At 41.7% G+C, this 28,000-nt stretch overlaps 2 protein-coding genes across 9 annotated transcripts; one reads left to right on the top strand and one right to left on the bottom strand.

Moving 5' to 3' along the window:
* The first annotated feature begins 1,661 nt into the window (after positions 1 to 1,661).
* On the top strand, positions 1,662 to 11,691 carry LOC119888366 (far upstream element-binding protein 2-like). 4 transcript variants are annotated; one of them, XM_038698921.1, is made up of 18 exons: positions 1,691 to 2,113; positions 3,349 to 3,451; positions 3,652 to 3,711; positions 3,933 to 3,969; positions 4,149 to 4,201; positions 4,313 to 4,384; positions 4,480 to 4,537; positions 5,557 to 5,743; positions 6,062 to 6,160; positions 6,250 to 6,348; positions 6,440 to 6,542; positions 7,237 to 7,358; positions 7,625 to 7,918; positions 8,269 to 8,384; positions 8,504 to 8,592; positions 8,966 to 9,172; positions 9,517 to 9,695; positions 9,841 to 11,691. In XM_038698921.1, exons 1-18 carry the CDS (start codon positions 1,985 to 1,987, stop codon positions 9,847 to 9,849), a joined length of 2,016 nt encoding a protein of 671 aa, XP_038554849.1. In that variant the 5' UTR covers positions 1,691 to 1,984; the 3' UTR covers positions 9,850 to 11,691. The 4 variants fall into 4 exon arrangements, with proteins under 4 accessions (XP_038554865.1, XP_038554873.1, XP_038554849.1 ...); XM_038698931.1 differs by having other exon boundaries at positions 1,704 to 2,113; positions 5,572 to 5,743; XM_038698937.1 differs by lacking the exons at positions 9,517 to 9,695; positions 9,841 to 11,691 and having other exon boundaries at positions 1,662 to 2,113; positions 8,879 to 9,108.
* A 2,410-nt stretch (positions 11,692 to 14,101) lies between these two features.
* On the bottom strand, positions 14,102 to 25,629 carry rfx1a (regulatory factor X, 1a (influences HLA class II expression)). 5 transcript variants are annotated; one of them, XM_038698877.1, is made up of 19 exons: positions 25,478 to 25,629; positions 23,147 to 23,527; positions 22,027 to 22,136; positions 21,846 to 21,941; positions 21,353 to 21,616; positions 21,033 to 21,130; positions 20,511 to 20,934; positions 19,627 to 19,808; positions 18,833 to 18,952; positions 18,426 to 18,556; positions 18,113 to 18,231; positions 17,645 to 17,751; positions 17,370 to 17,521; positions 16,784 to 16,881; positions 15,979 to 16,128; positions 15,398 to 15,606; positions 14,893 to 15,046; positions 14,764 to 14,809; positions 14,102 to 14,674 (listed from the first exon to the last, which is right to left on the bottom strand). In XM_038698877.1, exons 2-19 carry the CDS (start codon positions 23,505 to 23,507, stop codon positions 14,514 to 14,516), a joined length of 2,982 nt encoding a protein of 993 aa, XP_038554805.1. In that variant the 5' UTR covers positions 23,508 to 23,527; positions 25,478 to 25,629; the 3' UTR covers positions 14,102 to 14,513. The 5 variants fall into 5 exon arrangements, with proteins under 5 accessions (XP_038554805.1, XP_038554813.1, XP_038554820.1 ...); XM_038698885.1 differs by having other exon boundaries at positions 19,627 to 19,802; XM_038698892.1 differs by having other exon boundaries at positions 20,562 to 20,934.
* Positions 25,630 to 28,000: the final 2,371 nt, after the last annotated feature.

The following is a 28,000-nucleotide window of genomic DNA, read 5'->3' as shown; positions in this document are numbered from 1 at the left end:
TCGTAAAAAAAATACAGTTTAAAAATAAACTTATCAGTGCTCTGTGGTAGATAAACTGTATGTAATGAGGACACTGTTAGGCTCTTCATTGCATTTTCTTTTTACTTTACTTTTACTTTTTACTTTTACACCACCATTCAAAGTTTGGGGACAGAAAGAAAAGCAGATTTGTTGTCCATTACAATAACATCAAATTCATCAGAAATACAGTGAGTATTGTTGCTGGAAACGACTGATTTGTAATGGAATATCTACAGAGGCATTCAGAGACCCATTATCAGCAACCATCAGCGCTGTGTGTTGTAATGGCACATTGTGTTTGCGAATCCTAGTTTATCATTTCAAAAGGCTAATTCATCATTACAAAACCCTTTTGCAATCATAGCACTGCTAAAACTGAGTCTAAAGAAAGATAGTTATCTTTCTTTAGACTAGTTGAGTATCTGGAGAATCAGCAATTGTGGGTTTCATCAGGCTCAAAATGGCCAGAATCAAAGAACTTTCTTCTGAAACATGTCAGTCTAGTCTTGTTCTGAGAAATGAAGGCTATTCTATGAAGGCTATTCTATGCGAAAAATTGCTAAGAACCTGAAGATCTCGTGTAATGCCATGTAGCCTACTACTCCCCTCACAGAACAGCGCAAACTGGCACAAACCAGTACAGAAAAGGGAAGGGGGGTGCACAGCTGAGTAAGAGGACAAATACATTAGAGTGTTTAGTTTGAGAAACTGGGAGCTTCATTAAATAATACCCCCAAAACACCATTCTCAACATAAACAGTTAAGAGGCGACTCAGCCTTCTAGGCAGAGTTGCAAAGATAAAGCCATATCTCAGACCAGCCAATAAAAAGAAAAAGATTAGGGCTGAATCTTTTCTTTTTATGGCTTTTTCTTTGCCACACCGCCCATGGAGAACTGCACAGTTTACTCCACATAAACACCATCTGATTTATTCTATCCCCTGCTGTTTTGATTCACCAATTTCACAGTTGGATCATTTCACAATTTCAGTGTGTGTGTGTTGTCTTGTGAGTTGTTAAGTGTCAAGAAGAAGCTTCTTGGTTAACCTTAAAATACCATTATGATGCACAAAACTACATGCCTGAATATTGTCTGGCTCCACTTTCTGTTTAGCTGGCAAAACTCCCCCCAGACATTTAAGACTAGTGATGGTTGGAGCCCAGTGGTCAGCAAAGAGCTCAGCAGGCAACAGCATTCTGAGAAAAGATGCATTTGTTGTTCGTCACAAAAGAAAAACAGAGTACTGTGAAATAAGCCACAACGAAGATTCTTATTATGAAGTCAACCGAAGGGCCGCGCAGAGCAGATGGAGGCAAGGAAAGAGGCTACACACAAGATCGCTAAAAAGATAAGGCAGACGACCCAAAGACAAGCAAGAATACTAAAAGACCGAGCTCACTTCTCTAACCTTTAGACCACCATGAATAATATATAATATGGATCTATGTTCAGTCTGATGTCTGAACAGCTCATTTCATGATCTTTAAACAGGCATAAATACTGTTTATGTTGTGTTCAAGTGAAATTAAAAGCTTTCATATTCCTAACTCTACATTAAATCATTGAATGTTATGTGTTAATGTAAAATTCAGAAATCATATTTTTGACGATTTACTGTAGGCGTTTACTGCATGTCATAAAAACTCTAGAGTGGAAAAACAATGTTAATAATGTAATTTAGCACTAGTTAGCCTACAAGTTAAAGTTTCAGGTGTGTTAAGTTAACTTAACTGTCGAATTAAAAAAAATGTCTCTTATGTGAAACACTGAAACCAAAAATACCAATGCACTTTCCCCACAGTGGCTTAAATGCTTTCATGACTTGGCGAATGAACCTTCCCGGCCGCCGTCGGGTCTCCGTTGCTTTCCTTGCCCTGTCAGTTTCTCGACTTTCCGTCCCACTCCTGCGCAGCTCTGATCCTGAATTTCTGCTCACTTTCCCTCACCTGTCTTCTGGTCAACATGTCGGAGTACAATGCGGTGCCGCCAGCCGGATCCGGGCCCCTTCTCGGCGGACAGGCAGCTCTCGGGAACGGAGCAGGAGGCATCAAGAAAGATGCGTTTGCGGACGCGGTGCAGCGGGCCCGGCAGGTGAGGGATGTGACGGGCAGGAGCGTGTTTGGAGGCAGGGCTAGCTGCATAGTTAGCAAGAGGGCTAACATTGTTCACACAGCTTGACACATAATTAATATGGTTAACTCACATAGATTTAATGTTGTTAATAATTCAATATGACATTAAGCTAGTTAGTGGTACGTCATGTCATTGGTTGTCGTAACGTGAACGTTACATTAACTTACCGTTAAGCTAACGTTAGCTAAAATACTATGCGTGTGCATCAACAAACCACACTGGTGATCTAGCCAAAGTGAAATTACTTAATCATTTAATCCTACAACAATGAAGAGGCGACATTATGTGTATATCCAGAAGATGTTTAAATGTTTTCTTAAAGATGTTTAAATGTTAACGTTAATAACGTTACAGATATGATGCAAGCAGATAATTGTTATAACGTTAGGCATCAGACTGGATAAGAAAAACAAACTTATAAGACACCAGTACATCAATTTTATATAATAATTAAGATCCTATGTAATAGCTACTATATCCAGTCTTAGTGGATCACAGATGGATGGATAGATTGCATTGTTACAGGAACGCCTTTACCATGACAAATTAAGGGAATTTAATAAATAAATAGAAATTAAAAGTCAAATTACACTATAACTAAGATAGACTACATAAAATATAATTTAGAGTAAATTTAAAAAATGAGAATAAAGACTAAAGAGAAGATCATAAAGTTAATGTACTTTACATTAGAGCGCGTGAAGGAGATATTGCTAAAGGCTGTAACTTTACAGTCTGTTATGTAACATGCTCAGTCCAATGAGTAGCTTACATATGATTGTTCATTAGAGCTGCAACGATTAGTTGATGGAAAGAAAATTAATTGACAACTATTTTGATAATCAATTAATCCTTACAATCATTTTTTGAAGCAAAAATGTGAAACATTGCTGGTTTCATCTTCTTGATTGTAAGGAATTGCTGCCATTCTTTGTCATTTATGTTTGTAAATGAAGATTATTTGGGTTTTGGACTCTTAGTTGGACAAAAGAAGCCATTTGAATATGTCACTTTGGACTCTGGAAAATTGTGATGAGCATTTTTCACGATTTCTTGAATTTTATAGACTAAACAATTAATCGTGAAAATAGTCGGCAGATTAGTCAATAATGAAAATAATCGTCAGTTTGCAGACTTCGTGGTAATATGTGGGCACATTTGATGGTTGGGAGAATTTTGCGCTTGTGTTTCAGATTGCAGCTAAGATCGGGGGTGATGCTGGACCTCCATTAAACAACAACACTGCATCAGATGGCTTTCCATTCACTGCACAGAAACGACAGCTGGAGGATGCAGGTATCTGTGACTCTGCTACTCAATGTTTACTGCCTCAACACTGAGTGAGCTTTGGACAAAAGCGTCTGCTAAATTTAAATGTTAACCACCTCTGCACTGCACACTAGATGACGGCTTTAGATGCAGATGGTATTCTCTGTGCAGTCCTCACAGACACCTCACACACATAACAGTAGATGTGTTGTTTCCTCACTTGACAGACGAACCGGAGAGCAAGAAGCTGGCTGCGCAGAGCGACTTGGATTCAGCCAAAGCACTGTGTGAGTTCATCCCGCTATTTTATGCTCTGTTTACTTTTTGTCTTGTGGTGTTTATAACTCACAGATGACAGTATTTAAAATAGACCTCCAGTTGTACAGTATTCTTGTTTCAGTAGTTTGCCCCTTTATCCTTGTCTGTCCACACTCCATCAGTAATCCAAAACCTCTCCCTTGCTCCGTTTTCTCACTCTCCCTTTCTTTCTGTTGCCATCCCATTTCAGCTATTGGTGCACAGCTAGCTGCCCTTGCACAACAAAGGTGAGATCTCATAACTTTCAGGTGATGTGTATTGCGTAGACGTATGGGGCCTTTGTATCATGGCAGTGGGGAAAAACAAGATTATAGCAAAGAATGCAATAATGCAAAAAAAGTCTTCCATTTCCTGATTTGTTGCCTCTTTCTCCCTCTTTGTCATTCTTGCTTGCTGACGGTGTCAGGCCGGCCTCCAGCACAGAGGAGTACAGCGTGCCTGACAGCATGGTGGGACTCAGTGAGTGCTGCCCAACTCTGCTCTGTTTCTGTAATATAAGACATAAATAGTTGCCACTATTGCAAGTGTGACCCACCAACAACACACACTTTGCCCTCTCTTTGTCCCCAGTTATCGGCCGTGGAGGTGAACAGATCAATAAGATTCAACAGGAGTCAGGTTGCAAGGTTCAGATAGCTCCAGGTACTGTCTGCATTATTATATGTTTTAAAGTTTATAATATTATTTTCCTTTTGGTGTTGAACTTAGTTACATATGTACACTTTGTGTGTGTCCAGACAGTGGAGGCCTTCCAGAGAGGAGCGTCTCTCTCACAGGTTCCCATGACTCCATACAGTAAGTTTCAGACTTTATTCTCATTGTTGTTTTATGTAGAAGCATCAGAAATGGTCCATTTTGATGAAGTAGGTTGCCCTGTGTGCTTGTATACCCTCAACCACAAATTTTGTCAGATGGAAGAGCAGGGCTAGAATATATCAAAAGTTTTAAAACATGTTTTAATTGATGTGCTTTCCCCATTCTTTCATGCCATTTTTAAATTGTTCATCTATAATGACCTATTGTTTAATTTCATGTATGCTATGGAATGTAATATTAGGTCAGTGCCGTTCTATTAATGTGCACTGCCCCTCCTAAATCTAGCTGAATAATCATTTGCCGTTACACTCACTCGTCACTTTATTAGGTACACCTTGCTAGTACCGGGTTGGACCCCCTTTTGCCTTCAGAACTGCCTTAATTCTTCGTGCCATTCTTTCAATAAACTGTTGGAAACATTCCTCAGAGACTTTGGTCCATATTGACATGATGGCATCATGCAGTTGCAGCAGATTTGTCGGCCTGTGTAAACTGTAGCCTCAGTATCCTGTTCTCAGCTGACAGGAGCGGCACCCGGTGTGGTCTTCTGCTGCTGTAGCCCATCTGCTTCAAGGTTCGACGTGTTGTGCATTCAGAGATGGTATTCTGCATACCTTGGTTGTAACGAGTGGATATTTGAGTTACTGTTGCCTTTCTGTCATTGCGAACCAATCTGCCTACTCTCCTCTTTTCGGACCATTCTCTGTAAACCCTAGAGATGGTTGTGCGTGAAAATCCAGCCCGTCGTGCACCAACAACTTTGCCACGTTTAAAGTCAAAATCCCCTTTCTTCCTCATTCTGATGCTCAGTTTAAACTTCAGCAAGTTGTCTTGATCACGTCTGCACGCCTAAATGCATTGAGTTGCTGCCATGTGATTGGCTGATTAGCCATTTGTGTTAACAAGCAATTGAACTCATGTACCTAATAAAGTGGCCAGAGAGTGTGTATCGGCTTGATGACATGATTTTGTAATATGGATGTGGAGTAACTGGTCAGCTCTTCCCCGGCTAGGAAAGCCAAAATGCTGTTGGATGAGATAGTGTCACGAGGGAGGGGCACACCCCCTTCTTCTTGTCACGAGTCCACCAACGGGCAGGACGGCACTGTGCATGAGATGATGATCCCAGCTGGCAAGGCCGGCCTTGTCATTGGCAAGGGAGGAGAGACCATCAAACAGCTACAGGTACATCGCATCGCAATCACTTTTGCATGTTTTGACAGATGTGTACTCAGTGATCGATTTACTGAAACTTAAACACTTAAAAAAGTTGTGTTTTCTGATACATCTTAATATCTTTAGTTGTTTGTATATATGAAAGATAATAATAAGTAGAGAAAGGAAAATTTGATTAGAAAAATTTATTTTAGTACTTTATCTTTGTTAGATTTTTTTTCTACCTACTATGTCAATTGTTTAGCACCAAAAAACCAAAGCAAATTTTGTATGTGTAAACCTGCTTGGTAATAAAGTTGATTCTGGTAATATTTAATTGTGTTCCAGGAGCGTGCAGGGGTGAAGATGATCCTGATCCAGGATGCCTCTCAGGGACCCAACGTTGACAAGCCCCTGCGCATTATCGGAGATCCCTACAAAGTCCAGGTACATTTATGAAATCATCTCATTGAGTTCAAAATAAATGTGTAGAGTCGAGTTGCCATGTACTGTAATCATTGTGTTTTCCTTTTCAGCAAGCCCAGGAGATGGTGCAGGAGATTCTGAGGGAGAGAGATCATGGTGGCTTTAGTGAGAGAAATGACTTCAGCTCTCGAATGGGAGGAGGAATGGATGTGAGTTTGTGTGTGGGAGCAAAATTAGAAGTGGGATCAGTTTTCAGTTGAACCAAATCCAAGTTTGTAAAAACGTCTGATTTCCACTCAGATCCCCGTACCGCGACACTCTGTCGGTGTGGTCATTGGGCGCAGTGGAGAGATGATCAAGAAAATCCAGAACGATGCTGGAGTTAGGATACAGTTCAAGCAAGGTGCAACCCTGTGATGACTTTATAATGGTTTCATTTTACATTTTCCTCATTTGTTGATCATAATTTTGCATGAGGAGTACATTCAGGTTCTCATTAGTGTAAAGCCAACATGAAAGTTTGATGTCTCATGCAGCTAATTAATACTGTAAGCCAGTTCATAAAAAAAACAACCCTAAATGTCAATCAATCCTAATTGGGGATGGAACCTCATGGTCCTTCTTTTATACACTTTTAACTTTTCTTTTTTTTTTACATAACGATAAATTTAAATGAAAGACATGTCACACACCAGAGCTATAACCTCATTACCCATTAAAAACTGTTTACAGGCAGCTGAATTCTCTAATTATATGAATGCTTTTCGTTTATTTGTGCAGAGCAGATGCCATTTTGCTCTCTTTTTTGACTTTCTATTGACTCAGCATGCATCATTGGAAAAATGTCTGAGCGAAGGGTGAGCCTGCAAGAATCTAGTGTTCAAAGGACAATAATGGCGTAAGAGCAGCTTGCAACGGGCCTTTTTCAGTGTGATTTTTGACACCTGGGAGCAAGTTGCCAACACCTGGCTTATGTTGGGTCTTGTGTTACAGAGTTGGGTGATTCTCAGTGGGTTCAGCTCTACAAGTGACTCCTCCACGTTAGTAATGTGATTCAGTGTTAATCTCTAATATGGAGATTAAAATCTTTCTTACAGATGACGGGACTGGTCCAGATAAGATTGCCCACATCAGTGGTCCCCCTGAACGCTGCGAGCATGCTGCCCAGATCATTAACGACCTGCTGCAGAGCATCAGGGTCAGGGAGGAGGGACAGGGGGTACGGATCACTCTCTCACACATGCATGAACTGTCACACTCTAAAACGTGCTTTTCTTCACTTGTAAACTTATAGATGCAATCATCTTAATCAGTTGTGGATAAAAGTAAATGTATGGCAGCAGTCTTGAGGCGGATTTTTAAGCTTCACGATGATTTACATCAGCAGATCTAAACTTGTGAAACAGAATTATCCTTAAACTAAATCCTCAAACATAAGCAGCTACATCTTTTGGCACTGAGGCTTTCTTTCATCTCCTTCCACAGGTTCCTCCAGGTCCTCCGGGCATGCCTGCGGGCAACAGGGGCCGAGGTGGGGGACAAGGCGGTTGGGGGCCCCCTGGAGGGGAAATGACCTTCTCCATTCCTGCACACAAGTGTGGGCTCGTGATTGGCCGGGGAGGAGAGAATGTCAAGTCCATCAACCAGCAGACCGGCGCCTTTGTGGAAATCTCTCGGCAGCCGCCCCCCAACGGAGACCCCAACTTCAAGCTGTTTATCATCCGGGGCTCACCGCAGCAGATCGACCACGCCAAGCAGCTCATTGAAGAGAAGATCGAGGTACTTACTACTCTTTTGTTTTTAGTGTAGGAAAACAGAAATGCAGAAGCTGGAGTTCTCACCTGAACGCAAATGATCACATCTCCAGTTGATTTACTTAAAGGATATGATATGAATTAATTGTATCCTGGATGAGATTATGTTAAAATATCACCACACTGTGCAACTGTTCGATTAGCGGGTCAAATTGAAAATTAATTACTACTGACTATTTTGATAATGGAAAAATGCTTTTGGTGATTACTTTTACATTTTGACACATTTGCTGGTTCCAGCTTATAAAATGTGAGATTTTGATGTTCTTTTTCTCTGTACATGCATGTGATGTGTGATCAATTCATTTGTTCCAGGGTCCTCTGTGTCCTGTGGGCCCAGGGCCAGGTGGACCAGGTCCTGCTGGTCCAATGGGTCCCTACAACCCCAACCCATACAACCCTGGACCTCCCGGGGCGCCTGGACCACCACAGTGAGTAGCTCAAACTAATGTGCCACTGTGAACTCCAATTAAGAAGAACGTTTTTGAGGTCATGTCAGTGTGATGATCCAGAAAGGTTTTTAATACTAAACCATTTCTTTTCTCCTCAGTGGTGGTCCTCCAGGTCCTCACCAGTACACTCCTCAGGGCTGGAGCAACACCTATCAGCAGTGGCAACCCCAGGCACCCCATGACCCCAGTGAGTCATGTTTGACTTCACTGCCTCTCCTGGTTGTCAAGGATCAATGTTTATTTTTTGCACATTTTTGCATGTTGGCTCTCTTTATAAACATTCCTACTGCAGTACTTTCATCCCAGGCTATAGGTTTTACTGTATATGCTCCCAGTCTTTTCAGATGAGTAATGGCACTTTTTGTTTTCTAAACCTGGGAAGGTCAGCAGGAGTACTGATGGAAATGTTGTGATGAGATGCAGTGTCTTTGCCTTAAGCAGCTCTGGCTAACCCTGTCTCTGTTTCCCCCCTGGTCTCCAAGCCCGGTCTCCAGGCCAGTAGCAGGGGCTCACCCTCACCCTATGAGGACCTCACCCCCTCCACCCTGCATCTTTTCTAGGCAAGGCAGCAGCCAATGACCCCAATGCAGCCTGGGCGGCCTACTACGCTCAGTACTACCAGCAGCCGTCGGGGGCTGTGCCAGCCCAGTACCCCGCTAACCCAGCTGGAGGTGCCCAAACTTCAGGGGACCAGACTCAGCCCGCACAGACGCCGGGGGGCCAGCCGGACTACACCAAGGCCTGGGAGGAGTACTACAAGAAGATGGGTGAGACTGCCAAAGAATGCCAGCTGTCAAGCAAATAATCAACAGAAAAAGTCACTTGCAGTAGTGACACAAGATAAAAGCACAAAGCATATGAACAAACCATAGTGTACTGATTTAGCAGTTGCTGTTCTTGTTTTGTGAATTGTGACACTTTTTTGGGGGGGGGCTGTTTGTCCTTCCCCCGCTGCTGAAAAAAATCCTTGAGGAAACACTGAAGATTTAATAGTTTTTTCTATGAAAACACCCACAATTTCAATTTGTGGTTAAGTTAACTATTGCTCGTCTTAAAGTCAACGTGAGTGTAGTGGTGAGCTGGGCCGTGTCTCTTTGTCTGTCACCTCCAGCCCAGACAGGTGGTTCTGTCCCTGGGACAGCAGCTGCAGCCCCAGTAGCAGCAGGGGGAGCAGCATCCACAACTGGGGGCCAGCCGGACTACAGCGCAGCCTGGGCGGAGTACTACAGGCAGCAGGCTGCATACTACGGACAGGCCCCCGGACAGCCAGCCACTCCCCAGCAAGGACAGGTTTGTATAGAGGCTACAGCGAGGTTTTCATCATGGTTCTGTGTCTGCTGTGTCCATTTCATCTGTCTGAAAGTAATACATTTTACAATTTATAGTAAGGTCTGTGGACAAAGGATGTGCTTCTTCTCAACTGTTTGTATTTTAGACGCAGTGAGAGGTCATGGCAGAAGGTCTCTGATGCCGAGAGAATCGGGACATCAGGATGAAGATGGCCCTGAACTTAAGGCCAGACTCTAGCCTGTTAAGATTTTGGTTCTTTTAATTATTATTTCTTGCGAGAGGAAATGAAACTCTTTCACACCACCTGGATACTTTTTAATAAAAATGTGAACTGAACACACGTTCTAGTGCTTTGCTGTGGGAGAAGGGGAGGGAGAAGACTGATAATCCTGTCACGACAGGTACACGGCTTCTCAATGCCTCAAAATACATTTATATATGCCAGTATGAACATGGAAGCCTTGAAGTGCTTACTTCAATGCGGAGGAGTCTCAGTTGCCAATAAATCTATCTCATCTTCTTTTTATTAACTTAAGTCTTCTAAATCCCATTTTTAAAACACTTAACCGTCATGCACCTGTGTGATATTAACTGAATTGCACAGAGCCATTAAGACTATAATCACAATGTGTATCTGGTACTAGTAATACATCAAAGAAATCTATTTTAAAGCTCATTTGATTTGCTCAGTGTTTAGATTTTTTTTAATTGTTACATTTCCCTCTGCTGAGGCTTGCATGGTGTTTCAAGATTTTGCATATGAATTTGTTCACTCAGTATTTTGTACGAGTGGGCCATTTTGACAAATGGAACTGTACAGCGTTGGTTCATACATGTGGGATGACTAATAACTGTTGAAAGCTGCTAGAGGTAGATGATGAAACACTAAAGCACCTAACAAAGAGCGGGGACGCCCTCCCCTGCAGAAGAGCTTCAGTCGGCCTTCTGCTTGTGACATGCAAGTCTTGAACTGTGTAATGACAGGAAAGTATTCTCCCAAGAGGCAAAGCCATTAATTGTTTGAGATGAAGGTGGGAATCTAGTTTTGCACCCTGATATGTGGTTTATGTTAAAATTGTTTAATTATGAAGTCTTGGACCTCATCCTAGAGTTCCTGAAGGTTAAAAGAGTTTCTTTAAATTGCTCACAGGTTGCAGAGTTTATTCACCTTACACCAAGTTATGCATCTTTGACTTGGCCTTGGATACAAGTGGCTTTAGATGAACAGTCCTGCCATAAAAATCAGGGTGAGGATCACTATATAGAGCAGTGTGTTTGGTTTATGATGCCCCATTTTATTTTGTTTATTTGTCGTACACCCATGTGTTAAAATGTCTGGGGGTTTTTTTTTAGAGCTTTTTTTTGTGTGCTGAAAACAGAGCTTACTGAAGAAGGAGAGCTCAAATAGAAAGGAAAAGATGCTTTTATTAAAATAGGACTGGCTTAGTGTAAACAATCCTAGTTATCTCATATTGCGATTGTCAGACCTCCTTAAAGCTAACACACACTGATAGGGCGGCATTCACAGTCACGCAGTGACTTTAAAGTAAAGTGACTTTCGTGAGGAGGTTCTGTCACCCTCTATAGTTCGTACAGCTGCAGGGTAACATGTCATGTAAGGCCACGTTCAAACTCTGCATATGAACATGCTGTGATTTTGTTTCATCTCAAGTTTGCATGTTATGGCTTTTTACTTTATATATGTTGGTTTTTATGGATGCCAAGAAGAATCTGTTGATATTTTCTCTTCCCAAAGCCATTGTTTGTGTGTAAACTTAGTCTTCCAATGTGTCCCACTTTAAGATATATTGTATATGTACATATATTCAGCAATATAAGGCTGTTGGTTTTGACTTAAAGAGATGTATCAGGTATGATTCTTGTATGAATGGCAGCTGTTAGCCTGCCTTTGGCAGCAGTGTTGATAATTGTTAATAGATGACCACCAGCAGCAATACTCTGAATTAAAAAGGGGCATAAGTCAATTACTTTCAAATGTGTGTCGACAGTTTGTTGTCTTTCATGTTTGCTATGTACACGAAATAGCCGTCTGGCTCAAGATATTATAAAAGCTCTGAGATAAATCACCACTAGATGTCACTATTACTCAGACTAGTGCAAAGATTAAACCCCGTCAGTGAGAGTGAAAAATATTTTTTAGGAAGTTTTTTTTAAACTATTAACTGCATCTACACTTGCGATGTGTCTGCTAGATTAAGGCACAGCTGTCTGAATGTGGCATAGACATTTGAACTCAAACCTCGGAAACCTCAGAATAGAGACTGAATGTCTTTGCGGTTCCTGTTTCGGTGTATGTTCCAGTGTCATACTTTGTACACTACAGCAGAAGTGTGAGGAAGAACCAGAAAGTCACCGTCTGTTTATCAAACTTAAATTTAAGATAAGATTTTGGCTGCATGTCAGACAGACAACCCTTGTGTCTATAAACCACCAAGATTACATATACTGATGCACTGAGACGTGACTGAACTTATTGTTCAAAATGAATGTACAAGAGTGCAATTTTAAAAAGTCTTTAATTTATATCTTTAAAATTAAAAACATCTGAATGGCATTCTACCACCTCCAAAGGCACAGTCATACTTACAGCAGACCAAATTCATAAAACACTGCCACTGAACATCTTTTTTCTCATTTTGTTTTGTACATAAGAAACAATGCACTATAAAAATGACTAAACATTTTTCTTACTGGGTAAACAATGGCCATTCTCAATGCTGTAGATCAATGAAAGACTGGAGTGATATGTACTCAGCTGTGGTAGTATTAGACTCCATATAAAGGATTATGTGCTGGTTCGAGGCTGCCAATGCCTGTTGAAAACATGCACATCACAGCTATTTTAAAGACATTGAATTTGAAAATCCAAAAAATGATATGTTTACAACAACCAATCTTGATGAACAGTGTTTAAGAATATGGATGTTTGAAGCAAAACAAAGCCATTGGCAGGAGGGCGGAAACGCAGTGAGATGACAGCACAGTGGAGGGAGATGAGTGTCGGTGGAGGACTGTGCAGGAAGAGCCATCAGATCTCGCACCTCACCAAATTCTCTGAATCACACCGAGTGGTACGAGGTGTTCGCACGAAATCTGACACCTGCACTCAACCATTAAAAATACACCTAAGACTTCAAAGAAAATGACAAACATTTCAGATAACTCAGAGTCTTCAAGACAATAGTCAACATGTGCAAAGCGGCAGGGCCTTGGCCTGTTTGTGGAAAAGTCATCAAATGAGATAGGGTTGATAACTGAACGTACAATCACAAATCAATAATGCACACAAAGGTTGCTTAGAATGTGTGACAACACAGCACCATACACTGCACAAGAGGTTCACTTAGTGACAACAAAATTAAAAATAGAGGATAAATATACAGTAGAATATAAGTATATCACCGTTCTTACTCAGGCACAGTCCTCCTTAAAACATTTAAAGATAATTTAAAAACAATGGGATCCGGGATAAAAGCAAACAATTTTGGCACACAAGGAAAATATATTAAACTAAGGCAAGAAAATGATATGTCACAGGATAAATGAGGCCACAGAGGAACATATTAGATGGACAGGTATGAAGCACTTTGAACATAAAAGTATGACACATATAGTACCTCTCTCGTGGGAACCAGGTGTTCAATAAAAGAGAGAGGATTTTTTTTGCAGCAACTAACGTGAGCCCCAATTCCACAGCTGTAGCTTTATCTTTACAAGTATGTGTGTAGCAGCTGCGACAGGCACTCCAAGAACACAAGAAGATTTTCTTTACAGGCGAATAAAATCAAACAGGAAATCTGTACTCGTCTCCCAAATAAAAACCTGAATGCCTTGAAAAATATCTACAGAAGAAACAGTCCACACTTGGCATGACTCTCAATCACACAACCAAACCATATATATATATATATATATATATATATATATATATATATATATATATATATATATATATATATATATATATATATATATATATATATATATATATATATATATATATATATATATATATATATACACAATCATGGAAAAGTGGTGGGACTCTGTTTGTGTGTGTCTCTTCTGTATAAGTACCAAACAAGACAAACTCACCATAAGATCCCAAGCGCCTGCTGTCTTTAACAAATGTCTCTACCCCTCTGAAAGACACGGCTTTAACAGTATTTAATGAATAAGTAACTAAATGCAGCAGCCATTGACTGTTGAAGGTCCACTTTGCACCCTTCTCTGTATAAGTTACCCACACACACACCACAGTTTTTTCAAGACCACGTTAATACGGCAGTGACAGTTTTTAGGAGCATCTAGGGTGAGCAAAGGTTTCCCAGCAAGGAGACAGCGAGGCTACAGGTTGCAATGCAATGAGAGAGAGAGAGAGAGAGAAAGAAAAAAAAAAAACATGCCTGCTTTAGTTCATTTTTACAGATCAACACAACTGAGGGTTAAAATGCTTTGTGTTTCTCTTTGCATTGAGAAGGTTTCTGGAGCCACATCATATTGCAACAGCAATGACCGTGTATTAAACCAATGGGGCCAACAGGCAATTGTGTCATCCAGTCCAGGCAGCAGCAGTACTGAACGAGTATGTGTTTTGATTGTGTGTGGGAATCAAGTGGGACAGTTACAGTGTGCAGTGAGTGTTTGCACACACATGTAAAAGATCTATGTACATGTGTCAAGTGTATAAATGAGTGTTCTTTTCATCTGTGTGTGTGTGTGTGTGTGTGTGCGCGCGTGCGTGTGTGTGTGTGTGTGATCAATACAAGCAACCCACATCTAGTACAGTAATTGTGATTAGTTGTCAGCTGATCCGGTTGTGAAGAGGACCCTCTGATCAGTTCTGGCCAGCTTGGCAGGAGGCTCCAGAGACTCCTCCCCTAGCACACCTCCGTCTGAGGGAAGGGACAGCTCCTGACCTTCATCATCACTCTCCTCTTCCTCTTCCTCTTCCTCTTCTAGGATAGACATGGGTAGATGAGTTAGATACAAACAATTCTTGAAATATGACTATGGTTCGTCTGAGATACGGTAGAAACAGTGTTACCTTTGTCAGGATCCAGCTGGCTTAGACCCCGGCCTAAACTGGCAAACTAATGGCGAGAGGTGAATGTGTTAGAGCTGTAAATATGGCGTACATTATTAAGTTCATGTATGGGTGTGTTTGTATTGGTACCTCTCCCATGACAGCAATGGGGGTCTCTCCTTTAGCCTGGGCCACTCTGTGCTCTATCAGGTAGTACATGTACTCATCGTACAGCAGGCGGATCAGGTGAAAGGAACCAAAACTGGCTGCACTCCTCAGGGTCAGGTCCCTGATCACCATGGAACTGGAGAGCACAGATGGTGGGAATTAAGCCATCGGTTCACATAGTACAGTATGCTTCGTAACTTCTTCTCTAACCACAAATGGGAAGTATTTCTCAGTGGTTTCACTATGACAAAGTTCCAAGCATTACTGTTACTGTGGCCGTAGATGTTCTTTTTAAACCTCCTTTGCCCCGGTGGCACAGCAAGGGGAAAAAACTTTTTATAGACTGATCTAACATATCCTCAACAACTTTTCAAAATTGGCTCTTTCACAGACTTTCCTAGTTATCTCTTTCTGTGCAACTCACAGAAGCAGCAAAGACAACTTAAGCACAATGGAAATAAGGACATCCAAATTTTTCCCATCACACCTGTAAAAGGACCACTTGAGCAGGAAGAGCTTGGCAGCCTTAGGGAAGGCAGGGCTTTGCTGGTAGGGCTTTAGGACCTGGGAGACCACACCATCCAGCCACGCGGCCCACTGCTCCAGGGAGTTCTGCTGCTGGAGGGTCAGCTTGAAGTCCTGCTCCAGTCGCTGGACAACGCGGTCTTCACACCGGCACACCCATGAAGCCTGCTCCTGCAAAAGGTGGACAGGATGAGGGCAATGTGTCAGGGAGAGGCAGTCACACATGGCATTTAGTTGTACCAGTGGGAGGGAAGCGAGCCGACCTAATGTTTAGACACTAAATCACTACCAGGTGCAGGGTTCTGTATCTAACCATGTGCTCTACACAAACAAGGGGGCTTGGTTTCCATTTCCTGGATAGGAAAGTTGCAAAAAAGACAGAACGATTGGCACAGTGACTGAATAACAAATGAAACCTCTTTAAAACCACACGCTACAGTAGAAATAGTTGCACATGCACTAAAACCAATGCAAAATAAAACCACAAACACTGAAATTCGAGGGAGGTGACATGAATGCACAGCGTTCAGAGACTAAACCAACCTGGACGTTTGCAAAGTCGACACGGTTGAGGTCGGAGAGCATCTGATTGATCTGGGCTGTGTTCTGGAGGACAGCGCGTGCTGCCTGGGCGAGGTGGTTCAGACTGGTATAGCGACGCAGTGTCTGGGCAAATGCATTGGCTGATGTTACCTGAGAGAGCACAAGCAGAAAAAGATGAAAGGGCATCAAACACATTTTTGCATGAAGGCACACATACAGATATCTCTACAAATTTTTGTGCTACTTAGGGTCTACATGACCTTGTATAAGATTTAAGAACATAACATTGTCAGGATCACAAATCCTGGTGAAATAGTCCATTTACACTGTGAAAACACTTTTTATAAAGACAGTATGTGCAAGGAGACATGACGACAGGCCTCTAGCTACCATTGAGGACACGGAGGTCATGTCCTATATTTTCAGGGATTTGGGGGGTTTGGCCATCTGTTACGATGTGTAACTTTAAATTAGAGTGGAAATCGGCTATTGAAATATTTATCCATCAACTTAATAAAGTTGATGGATAAACTTTATAAAGCATGGACAACTTCATGAAGCAACTTTATTTAATCTGGGCCTCCTGCTTCAATATACTATCCTAGGAAATGCTGCTACATTTATTTTCACAAAAGCTGCACCACAGCTGGCAAATAATAGGACTGTATTTTAGTTCAAAATATTTCACCTAATAATTTCTAAGCTTGCAAACACTCACAAAGTTACAGTTGTGGAATGGCTGACCCTACAGGCCCTAAGAAACATGTTGTTCCACCAACTGCAAGCTAATACAAAAGGAAAGTACCTTAATGCGGACCATTTCCTCAGGGATGTTCATCATGGCATTGGTCAGCCAGCTCTCCAGGCTTTTGGCAAAATTGCGGATGGCTTGAGTTAAGGCACCTGGGGGCAGCATGAAAAAAGGGATAAGAGATTTTAACGACACAGCTGCTGAACATAGTTGCATTTCTGCTGGAGAAACAGATTTATTGGCCACATACATGCATATGCAAATTTCATATGTGATTCCAATTTAAATGAAAGACAAAGACGAAGAACATGGAAAACGTTTTGTGGCAGCAGTGCAGCAGGATGAAAAGAAAGATCCTTTTCTCCAAGCTGTGTTCAAAGAAATAAAATTGTCTGACTAAATTGAAACTGAAACAGAAAAACAGAAGTCTAAATTCCAGTTAAGTCAGTTTCCACTGAAGAGCATATGGAGCACAGTAAGAGAAAACTATGTGCTCTCCTACTACAGAGCAAATCAATCACTTTTAAGGTAAAAATATTGTGTACATGATATTTTGTTACCTGCATGTTAATCTCTGCACCATACTGTATTTGAAATAATGGTGTTTTACTACACAAGTATTCTTCTTGCAGAGCCTTACTGGGGATGGGCCTTAGGACATCAGGGATGAGGATCTCCACCAGGCCCTGGTACAGGCTGTTGTCACAGTCACGACTCCAGCGCAGCACTGGCTCATACTTGCACAGCAACACCAGGCAGGACTTAGGGAGACGCTTCTCTGACTCATCATGGCTGCCAATACACATACGGTTTTAATTACCTGCATCTTGTATACAATGGCACTGCTTCTGCAATAGGAGAATTGTTATTACCCCGTTTACGACATAAACAGAATTTTGAATGTTTGCCACTCACACAGCTAGCGTGGCATCTCCGGCCTGACTCTGGCTGAACCTCCAGAAGGTCTTCCACAGAGTTTCAACCAGGGTAAACTGCAGGTTGACCATCACATCTAGTATGGCCTGACAGGACACAGAGACTGCATCTTATACATCTATGACTGCTGCTAATACATGACTAAGCACATACAGATTATCAGAAGATCAATTGGACAGACATAAAGTGAGGAAAACGAGGTTTTTAAAAGGACATAACTTTTAATGTTGGCTGAGTACTTTTAAACCCATCTACTCACTCAGTTGTCTAACAACATTATTTTTCCTTCTTCCAGTAAAACCTTCAGTTACCATTGTCCTGCCCTTTAAGTTACAGTAGGTATTTCATTTAAAGTCTTCCACCGATGACTCGATACAAAAGGCAACCTCATCAATACTCATTAATATGGATGCCCGCCAGCTAACCAATGTGTTTTCAGTCGGTTACCTCACAGTGTTCTCTGTACAGCAGCTGAAAGCTCTTTATGTGCTCCAGCTCAATGCCCTCTGGCAGAGACTTCCCCTGGAGGTCGATGTCTGGGAACTCTGGAAGAGCTCTGGATGCATCTGGAACACAGGACACAAGACCAGTGGACACTCAAAGAAAGGTCACATTAAATGCAAAGTGTAATCAGTTTTAACTGTCAATAATATCATATTATATGTTGTAGGCATATTGTATTTTCACAAGAATGCCATCAGGCTCAAATCTTTAAGGTAAATCCCTTTCATACCTGTAGGCCTTAGTTCACTGAACTCACCTAGGAACTGCTGGTACTGCTGAACCTGGGTGCTGATGTCCACCTGCCCTGACCCCTGCTGCTGCTGCTGCTGGCCTGCTCCTGATGCTGTGCCATTGGTCATTCCCTCTACTTTATGCACAGGCTTCAACCTGATAGGAAAAGGGATACAGTACATAAGAAAACGTACATGAAACATTCAGGCCTACATAAAAGATGATGAACAATAAAGTGAAACAAAATGGCAATTATGTCTTATTATATAGCCGATAAAAAATAACATATAGTGTGAGAGTCAGTGATACAACTGTATAAAAGAAACAGACTCAGATAGAACATTTGAAAATAGATTTTCAAGCGAAACTGTTACAGTGGTGTAATGATAGAGGAAAGACTGTGAGTGTGTGTAGGGGTGTTTATGTGTGCACCTCTGTTTCTGTGAGAAGGGCTGCTGCCTCATGGCCAGATGTTGCTGGTCTTCCATCAGGCGGAGAAGAGAAGAGCCTGCCTTGATCCTCAGCCCGTAGTAGTGGTATTTAGAATTACCCCTGTTAGAACAGATGAAATATGTTTCTGTGTTCAAAATGGCAAATCTGTCTATATAAACATTTGGTAATTCCCTCAAACCTATATACATAGTCTCAATCCAGACTGGGTTAAAACATATATCTTTAATATCAAGAAATAAAATAACCAGACATACTGTATTTTTTTTCTAAACCCATATTACCAAATATTTCTAAAAAGTCAATCTCACTTGCTCACCCTCCCCTCCTGTGTGAAACTCACTCACCCACTCACATGCTGTCTGTCTTCATCTCTACCCACACTTCTTCCTACCGTAGGAGAACATTTTGCAAAGCTCCAAGGAGCTTTATAGGTCTTATGTGAGAAACTTTGCATTGGGTGTCCACTAATTGAGACCTATATGCATTCAGTGCATATGAAGAGGATGCCTGTGCTGCTGATGTGCATCACTGTGGTAGGGCAGAGATTGTGGGAGAAAGTGTTGTCTCTGCACTTCTCTCTCTCTCTCGGTATTTTGATCTCATGCATATAAAATCAGCACATTAGTCAATATATTAGTGTCAATATATTTAACCCTGTTTTGTCATAGAGGGAAGCTGTGTAAGAAAGGGGTATAAACGGACTGTGTGTATGTGCACCCTTATGTGTCTAGCATGTCTTCTGTAACAGTTTGATGTTTGATGACCTGTCTTACCGTGTGCCAAGGCGCCGTGTGCGTAGCCCCATGAACACAGATCTAATGAGTTTCCCGAAGGAGGCAGCATTAACAGGCTCTAGTTTCTGCTCCTGGCAGTGCAGCAGATAGTGGCAGTAGAGGGTGGAACGTGGCAGACTCACTCCTTCAGCTGTCTCATAGTTGTCCAGCAACCACTGTACCTGACACGCAGGCAAGGAAAAAAAAAGAAAATAGCTGGTGCAGTTAGCAAAGCCAATAGACCCAAACAGGAAACACACCTCGACATATAAGCACAAAAACATACTCGTGCTTATTTGCAAACACATTACCCACATTTCTCAGCTCAATATACAGTACATGCACACACATTTTTCTAATCAAGAAATTATTACAAACAAACAAATCCATTCACATTTACTGTTTGTTGATCATTTAGGAATGAAAACACAAATACGTTTGTTTGCGTGCCGTGGCATACAACTTTGGTATGCAATGAATTAATGACCTGGAATACTGATGGGATGTTTGCCAAACATAGGTCGGTTATCATTACCATATGGGGTTCATTATGATGAATTTGGGATGAACAATATAGTGTTGGGACATTTCAGGCAAATTAAAAAATGCCCCTCGTCACATGCACTGCAATGATATGAAAATGATGAGGTCATGGTTTTGTTTTCTTAGAAGAGGAAATCACAGTTAAAAATAGTGCATACTACAACAAGTTTTATTGTGATCTATACTAAAAGTATTATATCACCTGCAGCTAATACAAATCTCTGCATTTTTAATTGTGCTTTCCACTGGACAAAACTATGATGTCATCAGTGTGCGCCACCAAAGGGTTGTGGATGAGAACAAAACGAGAAGAAATTCCTGCGCTTGGCGCCTCTGCATACCTTCTTGTCTGCCGACGGCACGCTACTCTCCTCGCCCTCTGTAATACTCACAGTGGCTGGGGAAGCGCGGGCGGTGTGTGAGTAGTTCTGACTGTTGCCAGCTGTCCCTCCACTGCTGCTGCCCAGCATGTAACCCCCCTGGATCACATAGCTGCCTGCTGCGCCACCGTTGGTGCCTGCCCCTTCCCCTGCCCCATTGGTGGTGCCAGCAGTGGTCACCACAGTGGCCCCTCCCCCTGCTGCACTGGTGGGCTGGGCCACAAACATGGACACACCCCCTGTTGTGCCAGCAGTCACAGAGACCGTTAGAGGCGTACCAGGGGTGGAGGCCTGTGAGCCTGAGGTTGGCTGACCTTCATAATACTGGGCAGCAGTGGTCTGGGTGTACAGGGGTGTGTCAGTGTAAGGGAAGGCGCTGGAACGACTGGATGGAAGACATGAACAGGCGTGTTAGAAAGTGTTGGAGAAATGAAACTGTAAAAAGGTTCTGTCTGCACATGATGCTCAATGTTTTATTCTAACATGGTGCTGGTGGTGTAGTTGTTGTCTCCTCCTTCCACATACTGCACTTGATTGGTGTACACATGTTGCACTGGCACTGGTGTGAGCTGCTGCTGGACCTAAGGAGTGGGCGCACACACACATACAGACACACAAAAATCCAATAAATCCTTGCGCCCCAAGTTAGACCATATCAACTGTTTGATCGCCTGAGAATACATCTTTTTCGTGTTCAGTTTTGTTCAGTTTCTTTTGCAGTTATAACTTATATACATTTCTTTGCTACAGACAGATTCGTTTTCCTTCACTCCATACCATCCTCCCTTGTGTCCCTGACCTACTTGGAAAATGTCAGTTGTAGCCTGCAGTGGTGGCTGATGAGGTTGGTCTCCTATCTCTTTGTCCGCATGTACAGAGAGCAAGTACAGTGATTGGTAATACTGAAGGAGGTCCAAGGGGAGGTAGAGGGGATTGCCGCAACATTCTTGTATGTGGCCTGCTGATGCCCAGGCCGGGCACTCTGGCTTTCTTATCTCATGATGCAGCTGCCATTCTTCTAGATTGTTATCCCTGACTAACGCTGTCACCTCGGTGCTAGGGAAGAGCTGGAAGCCGACAGAGGCAGGTTCAACCACAGATGTGATTAGTTGACTAACACAAACCCAAAAAGTTTTGGATGTCACAAGTGATCTACTTTTGTGATGGAAGCTCTGCTGACATGTGTGTTTGTATTCCACAAATGTGTGTCGGTCAGTGACAGTACAAGTGATTGTCAGACATCATATTTGATCACCAATGATGAACTGTGTTACTGTGTTCTTGTTTTTAACTTACCTCTGGGCTGATATGAACAGGCTGTAGACTGGTGACACTGAGCTGGGTGCCTGGCTCAGTCTTGGCTATCTGAGAGGTGGCCTGCACCACGGACCTCTGCCGAGATAAAGATACTACATAGTTTTAAGAGTTTAGAAAACATTAATTTCATGTTGTGTTTGTGTGTACGTGCAAATTTTACCTGCTGAGCCGCCTGTACCTGCTGAACAACCTGTGTGGGAACCCCTGTCTGCACCACAGCTGGAGGGGGGCTGGAGTCTGACACACTGTCACTTGAATGAAGGGAGCCCTCTGAAAGACAAAGACGGTACTGTGAATACAGTGGAAACCTCTTATAATGAGGTGATAATTACATGGATATAAAGTAATGAAGCAGACAGAGAGAGCTTTGCCATCTACTGAATTTTTTTGACTTTCAGAATACAGTAGAGCTGTTTTCATACTATTTTCAAATTACTGTACATTCACTGTACTGTGTGTAATTCAAAGGCACTATATAGTAATACATTAATGTGCTGTATATAAAATACTTAATTTAGTTTATAATCATACTAAAGGCTAAAACAGTACTGTGCTGTTACAAATACAGTGAAATAGAACTGTGCAAATAGAACTGGCGATGGCTTCAGTGCATTTCTCAATTGTGAACAGGCCTGAAAATAAACTGCTAAGCTATCAATGCCAAACTGGTAGCAGAGTTTAAAAACAATATGTTGTCATGTAGGAGAAGACTCAAAATGAACACCAAGCAGACTACTTGATTACTAAAAACTTTAGGTAGCATTTCTACAGGAATGATTCAAACTTTTTGATCCATATAAGCTGCTGATCACTGTGAATTTGATCACTTAAAGCGTTTACCCCTGTATTTTCATTTGATTTAATTTAGCTGTATTGGCATGATTGTTTAGTCAAACAATGTTGCCAAAGCGCATAATTACATATAAACAATAAATACACATATAAATAATGAACAATAGGTTTCACATGTTGGTGACATTCTTTCACTTCCATAAAGTTATTGATATGCTGTCCTTTTGTAAGTGTACCACTCACCCATTCGACCATTCAGGCAAAGTCTCAAACTTACATAATAACAATATTTTAATAACAATTATTAAACAAGGAACTGTGTAGCGAGCCAACAAGCTAAAACTGTTTATTTTAATGTGAAAGAATATCTTAGTTCTTACAATCCATAAAAATGTTGCTTCTGTGCATGTATAACTGCAAAGCCCTGCACTGGCCTGGTCTCCATTAGTGCCATTGAGATATAATGGTATGTGATGTTCAGCCCTTACCTGTGACTGTGACAACGATGTACTGAGGAGTGCTTTGAGCATTTCCAGACTGTGTGGGAGAGCCCTGGATCTCTGCAGTCACATATTGTGTCTGAGCTGGCGGTGCCTGTGCTGTGGACTGGGCTTGACTACCAGCTGCAGGCTTCTGAGTGGTGATGGAGGTGGCTTGATCAGTAGGAGTAGTTTGACCTGTGGGTGTGACAACAGTGGGAGTGGCCACAGTAGTCTGAATCTCAGCTAGAAACTGAGTGGCGGTTGGAGGCGTTGAGCTGGCATCAGGTTGCCCCGGTGTGACGGTAACACCAGCCCCCTGGGGTTGGGCTGCTGGCTGGATCTCACCTACGTAGCCTGAGGTGGCCATAACAAGAGCTGGGAATCAGCCTAGAAAGTAGCAAAGTCATGCATTTTAGTAAAGAGATGCTCTGAAATCGTCTACTCAAATTCAAGTTTATTATCACAAGTAGAGTGAAATGCTAGTGCCCTGGCTCTCTCATACTTTGTGGTCATAAATAAATATAGACCTTCCATTCAATAACACATAACCATATACCCAGTGCACCAACATGTAACACTGCATACATACTATTTGCAAAAAGGGATCAGTGCATTTGTATGCGTCAGCTATTCAGCAGCCTGTCTGTCTGTGGAAAAAAACTGTTACTGAGATGGGTGGCGTGAGATTTGATCCTCAGGATTAATCCTGGAACTGTTTGTTTCCAGGCTGCATTTGGTTAGAATAACCTGATGTAATTTGATCATTCGAACCACTGTATACTCACTGAGGTACATACAGGGCAGGGGATAGAGATCTAGTAAGAGTTTTGCTAGATAAGAGGGATGCAATGAATCACAGCTTCTAGTAATATATTACTTTGATAATGTGTAACTGGCAGTACAGAGGTAATACTTAATATTTTTGTGACTAGACATGGACAACACTTAAGACATTATGTTAAAAGTGTAAGAAGAACATAATAATCAACATCAGATGCTGATGTGATCACTATACCGGCCTATTTGTTTCTAGTAACTTTAATCTGTGGTCAACAGTTCATTTCCTGGGGACATCAGGAATATTTCTGCATTCTCATTTGGTGCCTAGATGCGAATGAATGAGTAAGAGGAAAGTACTATTATGGCCTGTTGGTGGTGCAGCTAATGTGGAGAACGGTAGAGGACCATTGACAGGAACATGCATTTTGGTGTCTCATTACCTGTAATGTGATCTCACATCCTCTGCCATTCACATACAAAATTGTGCCTATAGCACAAGTTGGGAAAATCCCTTACCACGCTACACTAATATTGCAATGCAGACTTTTATGTTGTACACAGTTATGAGGAAATGACAGGTACACATTGTCCTAAATTTGTGATATTTTTAATTCAATATCCTAGATGCTGACTTATAAACTTCGTGCCTTTCTTCATCTTTGTTTAACGGACTATAAAAAAAGATAGGGCAGAGGAAATGGTTTACATCATACAAAACCAAATGAGTCGGTTTTAGTCCTGACGTTAATGGTCAGATGGCAACAAGAAACCCTATTAATATTCTACAAAGCTAACCCTAACCCTAAGCTGACCTGGGACCTTCAAAGCACCTGAAAATCGCTCTCCTCCGCCACGCCCATTAACATTAGATGTTAAATGTCCGCCACCTGCCCTAGCTTCTTCAACTTTCCACAATCGACAGACACGATTTTTCACTTGCATGTGCTTGTTACAACTCTGCCCTGCCTCAACAGTAACTTACAGCCAAAACTGTCAAAAGAACACTTTTAATTTGACTACCCTAATTTGTTCTCACGAATGGGGAGTAACGTTACACGGTACGTACTCCGGGACTTGGTGTTGCGTTGAGCCGGCAGCTGAAAAAACAAACACATAATGTCTTATTCCTCCGTATGATGCACGTAAATTATCGTTAAAAAAGACGAGTGCCCGTTACTGGTGAGCAGCAGCGAGCACACGTCTGTCGTGACAGCGCTGAAGCTAGCTATCTAGCAGAGATAACACGGGCAGCGAGCTAACTGGTCTCTACAACAACCGCCATTTTGTACCTTTTGCATTTGACATCGCCATAACAACGGCCTGCTTGAGTGTGCATCTGTGGCCGCGTCGTCATGGCAGGCACACTTCAGTATCACTTGCACAAACTACCCCACTTAAGAAACGACTGATTATCAGCACGACGGCTAGCTTGCAGGCTAACCTCAGCGAAGCACTTGGCTGTTATGGCTACTGACACAACAAGGTGAAAAGGCAACAGCACAATTCAGTTGAAGCATAATTGGACATAAAATAGTTCCTATATGTAAAGAGCTTCACCTCTGGTTCCACGTGTGTATTTCCCGCCGGTAAACTGTCTTCTTTTATTTTTATGGCGGATTCAGTTGTTGTTGTTGTTGATTCTTGTTGCTGGGCTCTTGTCGCCAGGGCTACCGTGGCTATGGCGCTTCGTCCTCACCAGGGCAACTGTTGCTACCCACCCGCTCCCTTCCCTCCCCCTTCTGTGCTCTGATTGGCTGAAAACTGCCAAATTGTCTTAAAGGCGCAGGAACAGCATTTTTTTTTTTTTACTACAAAGCCTTCCACGCCCATTTGTGGAACATCCCTGTCTATCATAGACATGGGTTCCATTTACACTGGGGATGCTGGAGACATGTCTAGGGTGACCATGTTTTGGTTTTCAAAAAAGAGGACAATTGGGGAAGGAGGCAGACCACATCCGCAGTGGGTGGAAGGTTGGGCCTGGGGGTGGATTTAAGTAATTGGTGATTAGTTTGTAAACCATGCACTAGTATATAACATTAATTCCAGTCAGCAGTTTAATTATGGTACACTGTTCTTATTCATTAAATCCAGTTCAAGAAAATTGCTCTACATGGTGGTTAGTCTCTAATGTGTTAATGCTAAGTGATAACTTCATTAATCATAACCATTAATGCAGAACAAGTTTAACATTTCGAAAGTTTGCTGCTGAATTGCTAGTGAAGGATGCACTTTTGGACATTGTACAGAATAAGTTAGACCCTCTCCAGTTTGCCTACAGGTCGGGCAGAGGCGTGAACTAGTGCAGCGGTGCAAATATCTTGGGACTGTGATCGACACTAAACTGGGCTTTGAGTCCCAGGCTGATGCTGTGTGTAAAAAAGCACATCAGCGCATGTACTTTTTTCGTAAGCTTCGCAGTTTTAATGTCGACACTGTTTTTATGAAAATATTTTATTCTGTTTTATTGAGTCAGTTCTCACTTTCTCTTTTATCTGCTGACACGGGTCACTTTCTATTAAACAGAAAAATAGCATGCAAGGTGTTGTGAAGGTATGCAGCAAAATTGCGGGCGCACCCTTAGATGACTTACATGACCTGTATAAGGTCAGATCCTTGAAGAAGGCGAGAGACATCCTGGCTGATCCGAGTCATCCCTTGTGGGTTGAATTTATGCTGCTGCCATCCGGGCGCAGATATAGTCTTCCGCGATGCAGAATGAATAGATTAAAAAGGTCATTCATCTCGGCTGTTATCCCCATTGTTAATAATAACCTGTAAATTCAATTTAAATGTTGTACTGTGGTTGTGTTTGTTTATTTTTTGTGTTTGAAACATGTATTTGTTACTGCTGTCTGTAAACCAAATTGCCCCTCGGGGATAATAAAGTAACCTTGAACTTTGAACCTTGAACCTTGTACTGCTCAGTGGCAAGAACAGCCTGGTAAGCATGCTTCAGGATCTTGGCCAGTCAGAAGACAGTGGGCTTTGGGGTGGAACCAGTCTATGGGTGGAACGTGGGGGTTTAAAGAGACAGGAGCATCTACAGCTTGTTTCAGACAGAGGCTGAAATGCGGGCCTGCATGAAGAGCCAGTATAAGATAGAAAATTATTTTTTTGAACTTTGAATCATGCAAAGCCACCATACAGGAATCACAGAACCACAATATATGGCTGGAAATGTAGTATAATAGGTCACCTTTAAGCTAAAAAAATACAAGCTACTGATTACTGTATTATATTTCCTTATATTTTTATATTTTGAATAGTTACCTGAATTTTGTGTTTCCCTTCATATAAATAAAGACATTTCCATGATAAATTGGTACAGAATGCAGGTTTAATTAAGTGTTTAAGGCTCGAAATCTTCGGGGGGAGGACCCCCAGACCCCCACTCATATATTTCAGCACTGATTATTTCTTCAAAATTGTGTTAAAATATCTTCTCGATTTGTTGTCATGACCTCAATAATGTGCATCGTCTCACATGTAATCTCAGCCTTTATGTCCCCACCACTTTTTAACACAAAGGGACCTTGATCATAGTCATTACATTTTTAACATTATAATGGATGCTATGCTATCCCTGGGGTCACAAGAACAAGATGAGATGAAACTGAGATTAAACTACTTTATGGTAACAAATAGTGATTTGATTCTAGTGACAGTTTAACTAAGTAGTCTTCCTTTACACTGTAGACACTCGCTTTATCTCACTTCATCAAGGTAGCTCCAGTACCAGTAAAAGTAAAGGAATAGTAGTAAAGAGGCTCATTACTGACTCTCGCCTGTCAACTCTTTTATATAATGGTAATGGATAAATCAAATACATCTGTTTACACATGTATTTCTGTGCTATATAAAGTGGGAACAGCCCAGTGAACAGGTACTCTTGCCATGGATAACCAGTTGGCAATCATCTAAGCCTAAATCACTTGTTATATTTTATTTTATAATAATGCAGCCGTCATAAAACAGAACATTAGAATAACAACAGCTTCTGTGTAGTGAAAAACAAAGTAATTTGTTAATTATTTCAAAATGATCTCTAAAAGTATACAGTATGTAGCACCAAATTAT

The sequence above is a fragment of the Micropterus salmoides genome, unplaced genomic scaffold, assembly GCF_014851395.1.
Source record: "Micropterus salmoides isolate LMB-PRFRI ecotype aquatic unplaced genomic scaffold, ASM1485139v1 Ms_hic_scaffold_10, whole genome shotgun sequence".
NCBI classification, from domain to species: Eukaryota; Metazoa; Chordata; class Actinopteri; order Centrarchiformes; family Centrarchidae; genus Micropterus; species Micropterus salmoides.
This window is presented reverse-complemented; position numbering and strand designations above follow the sequence as displayed.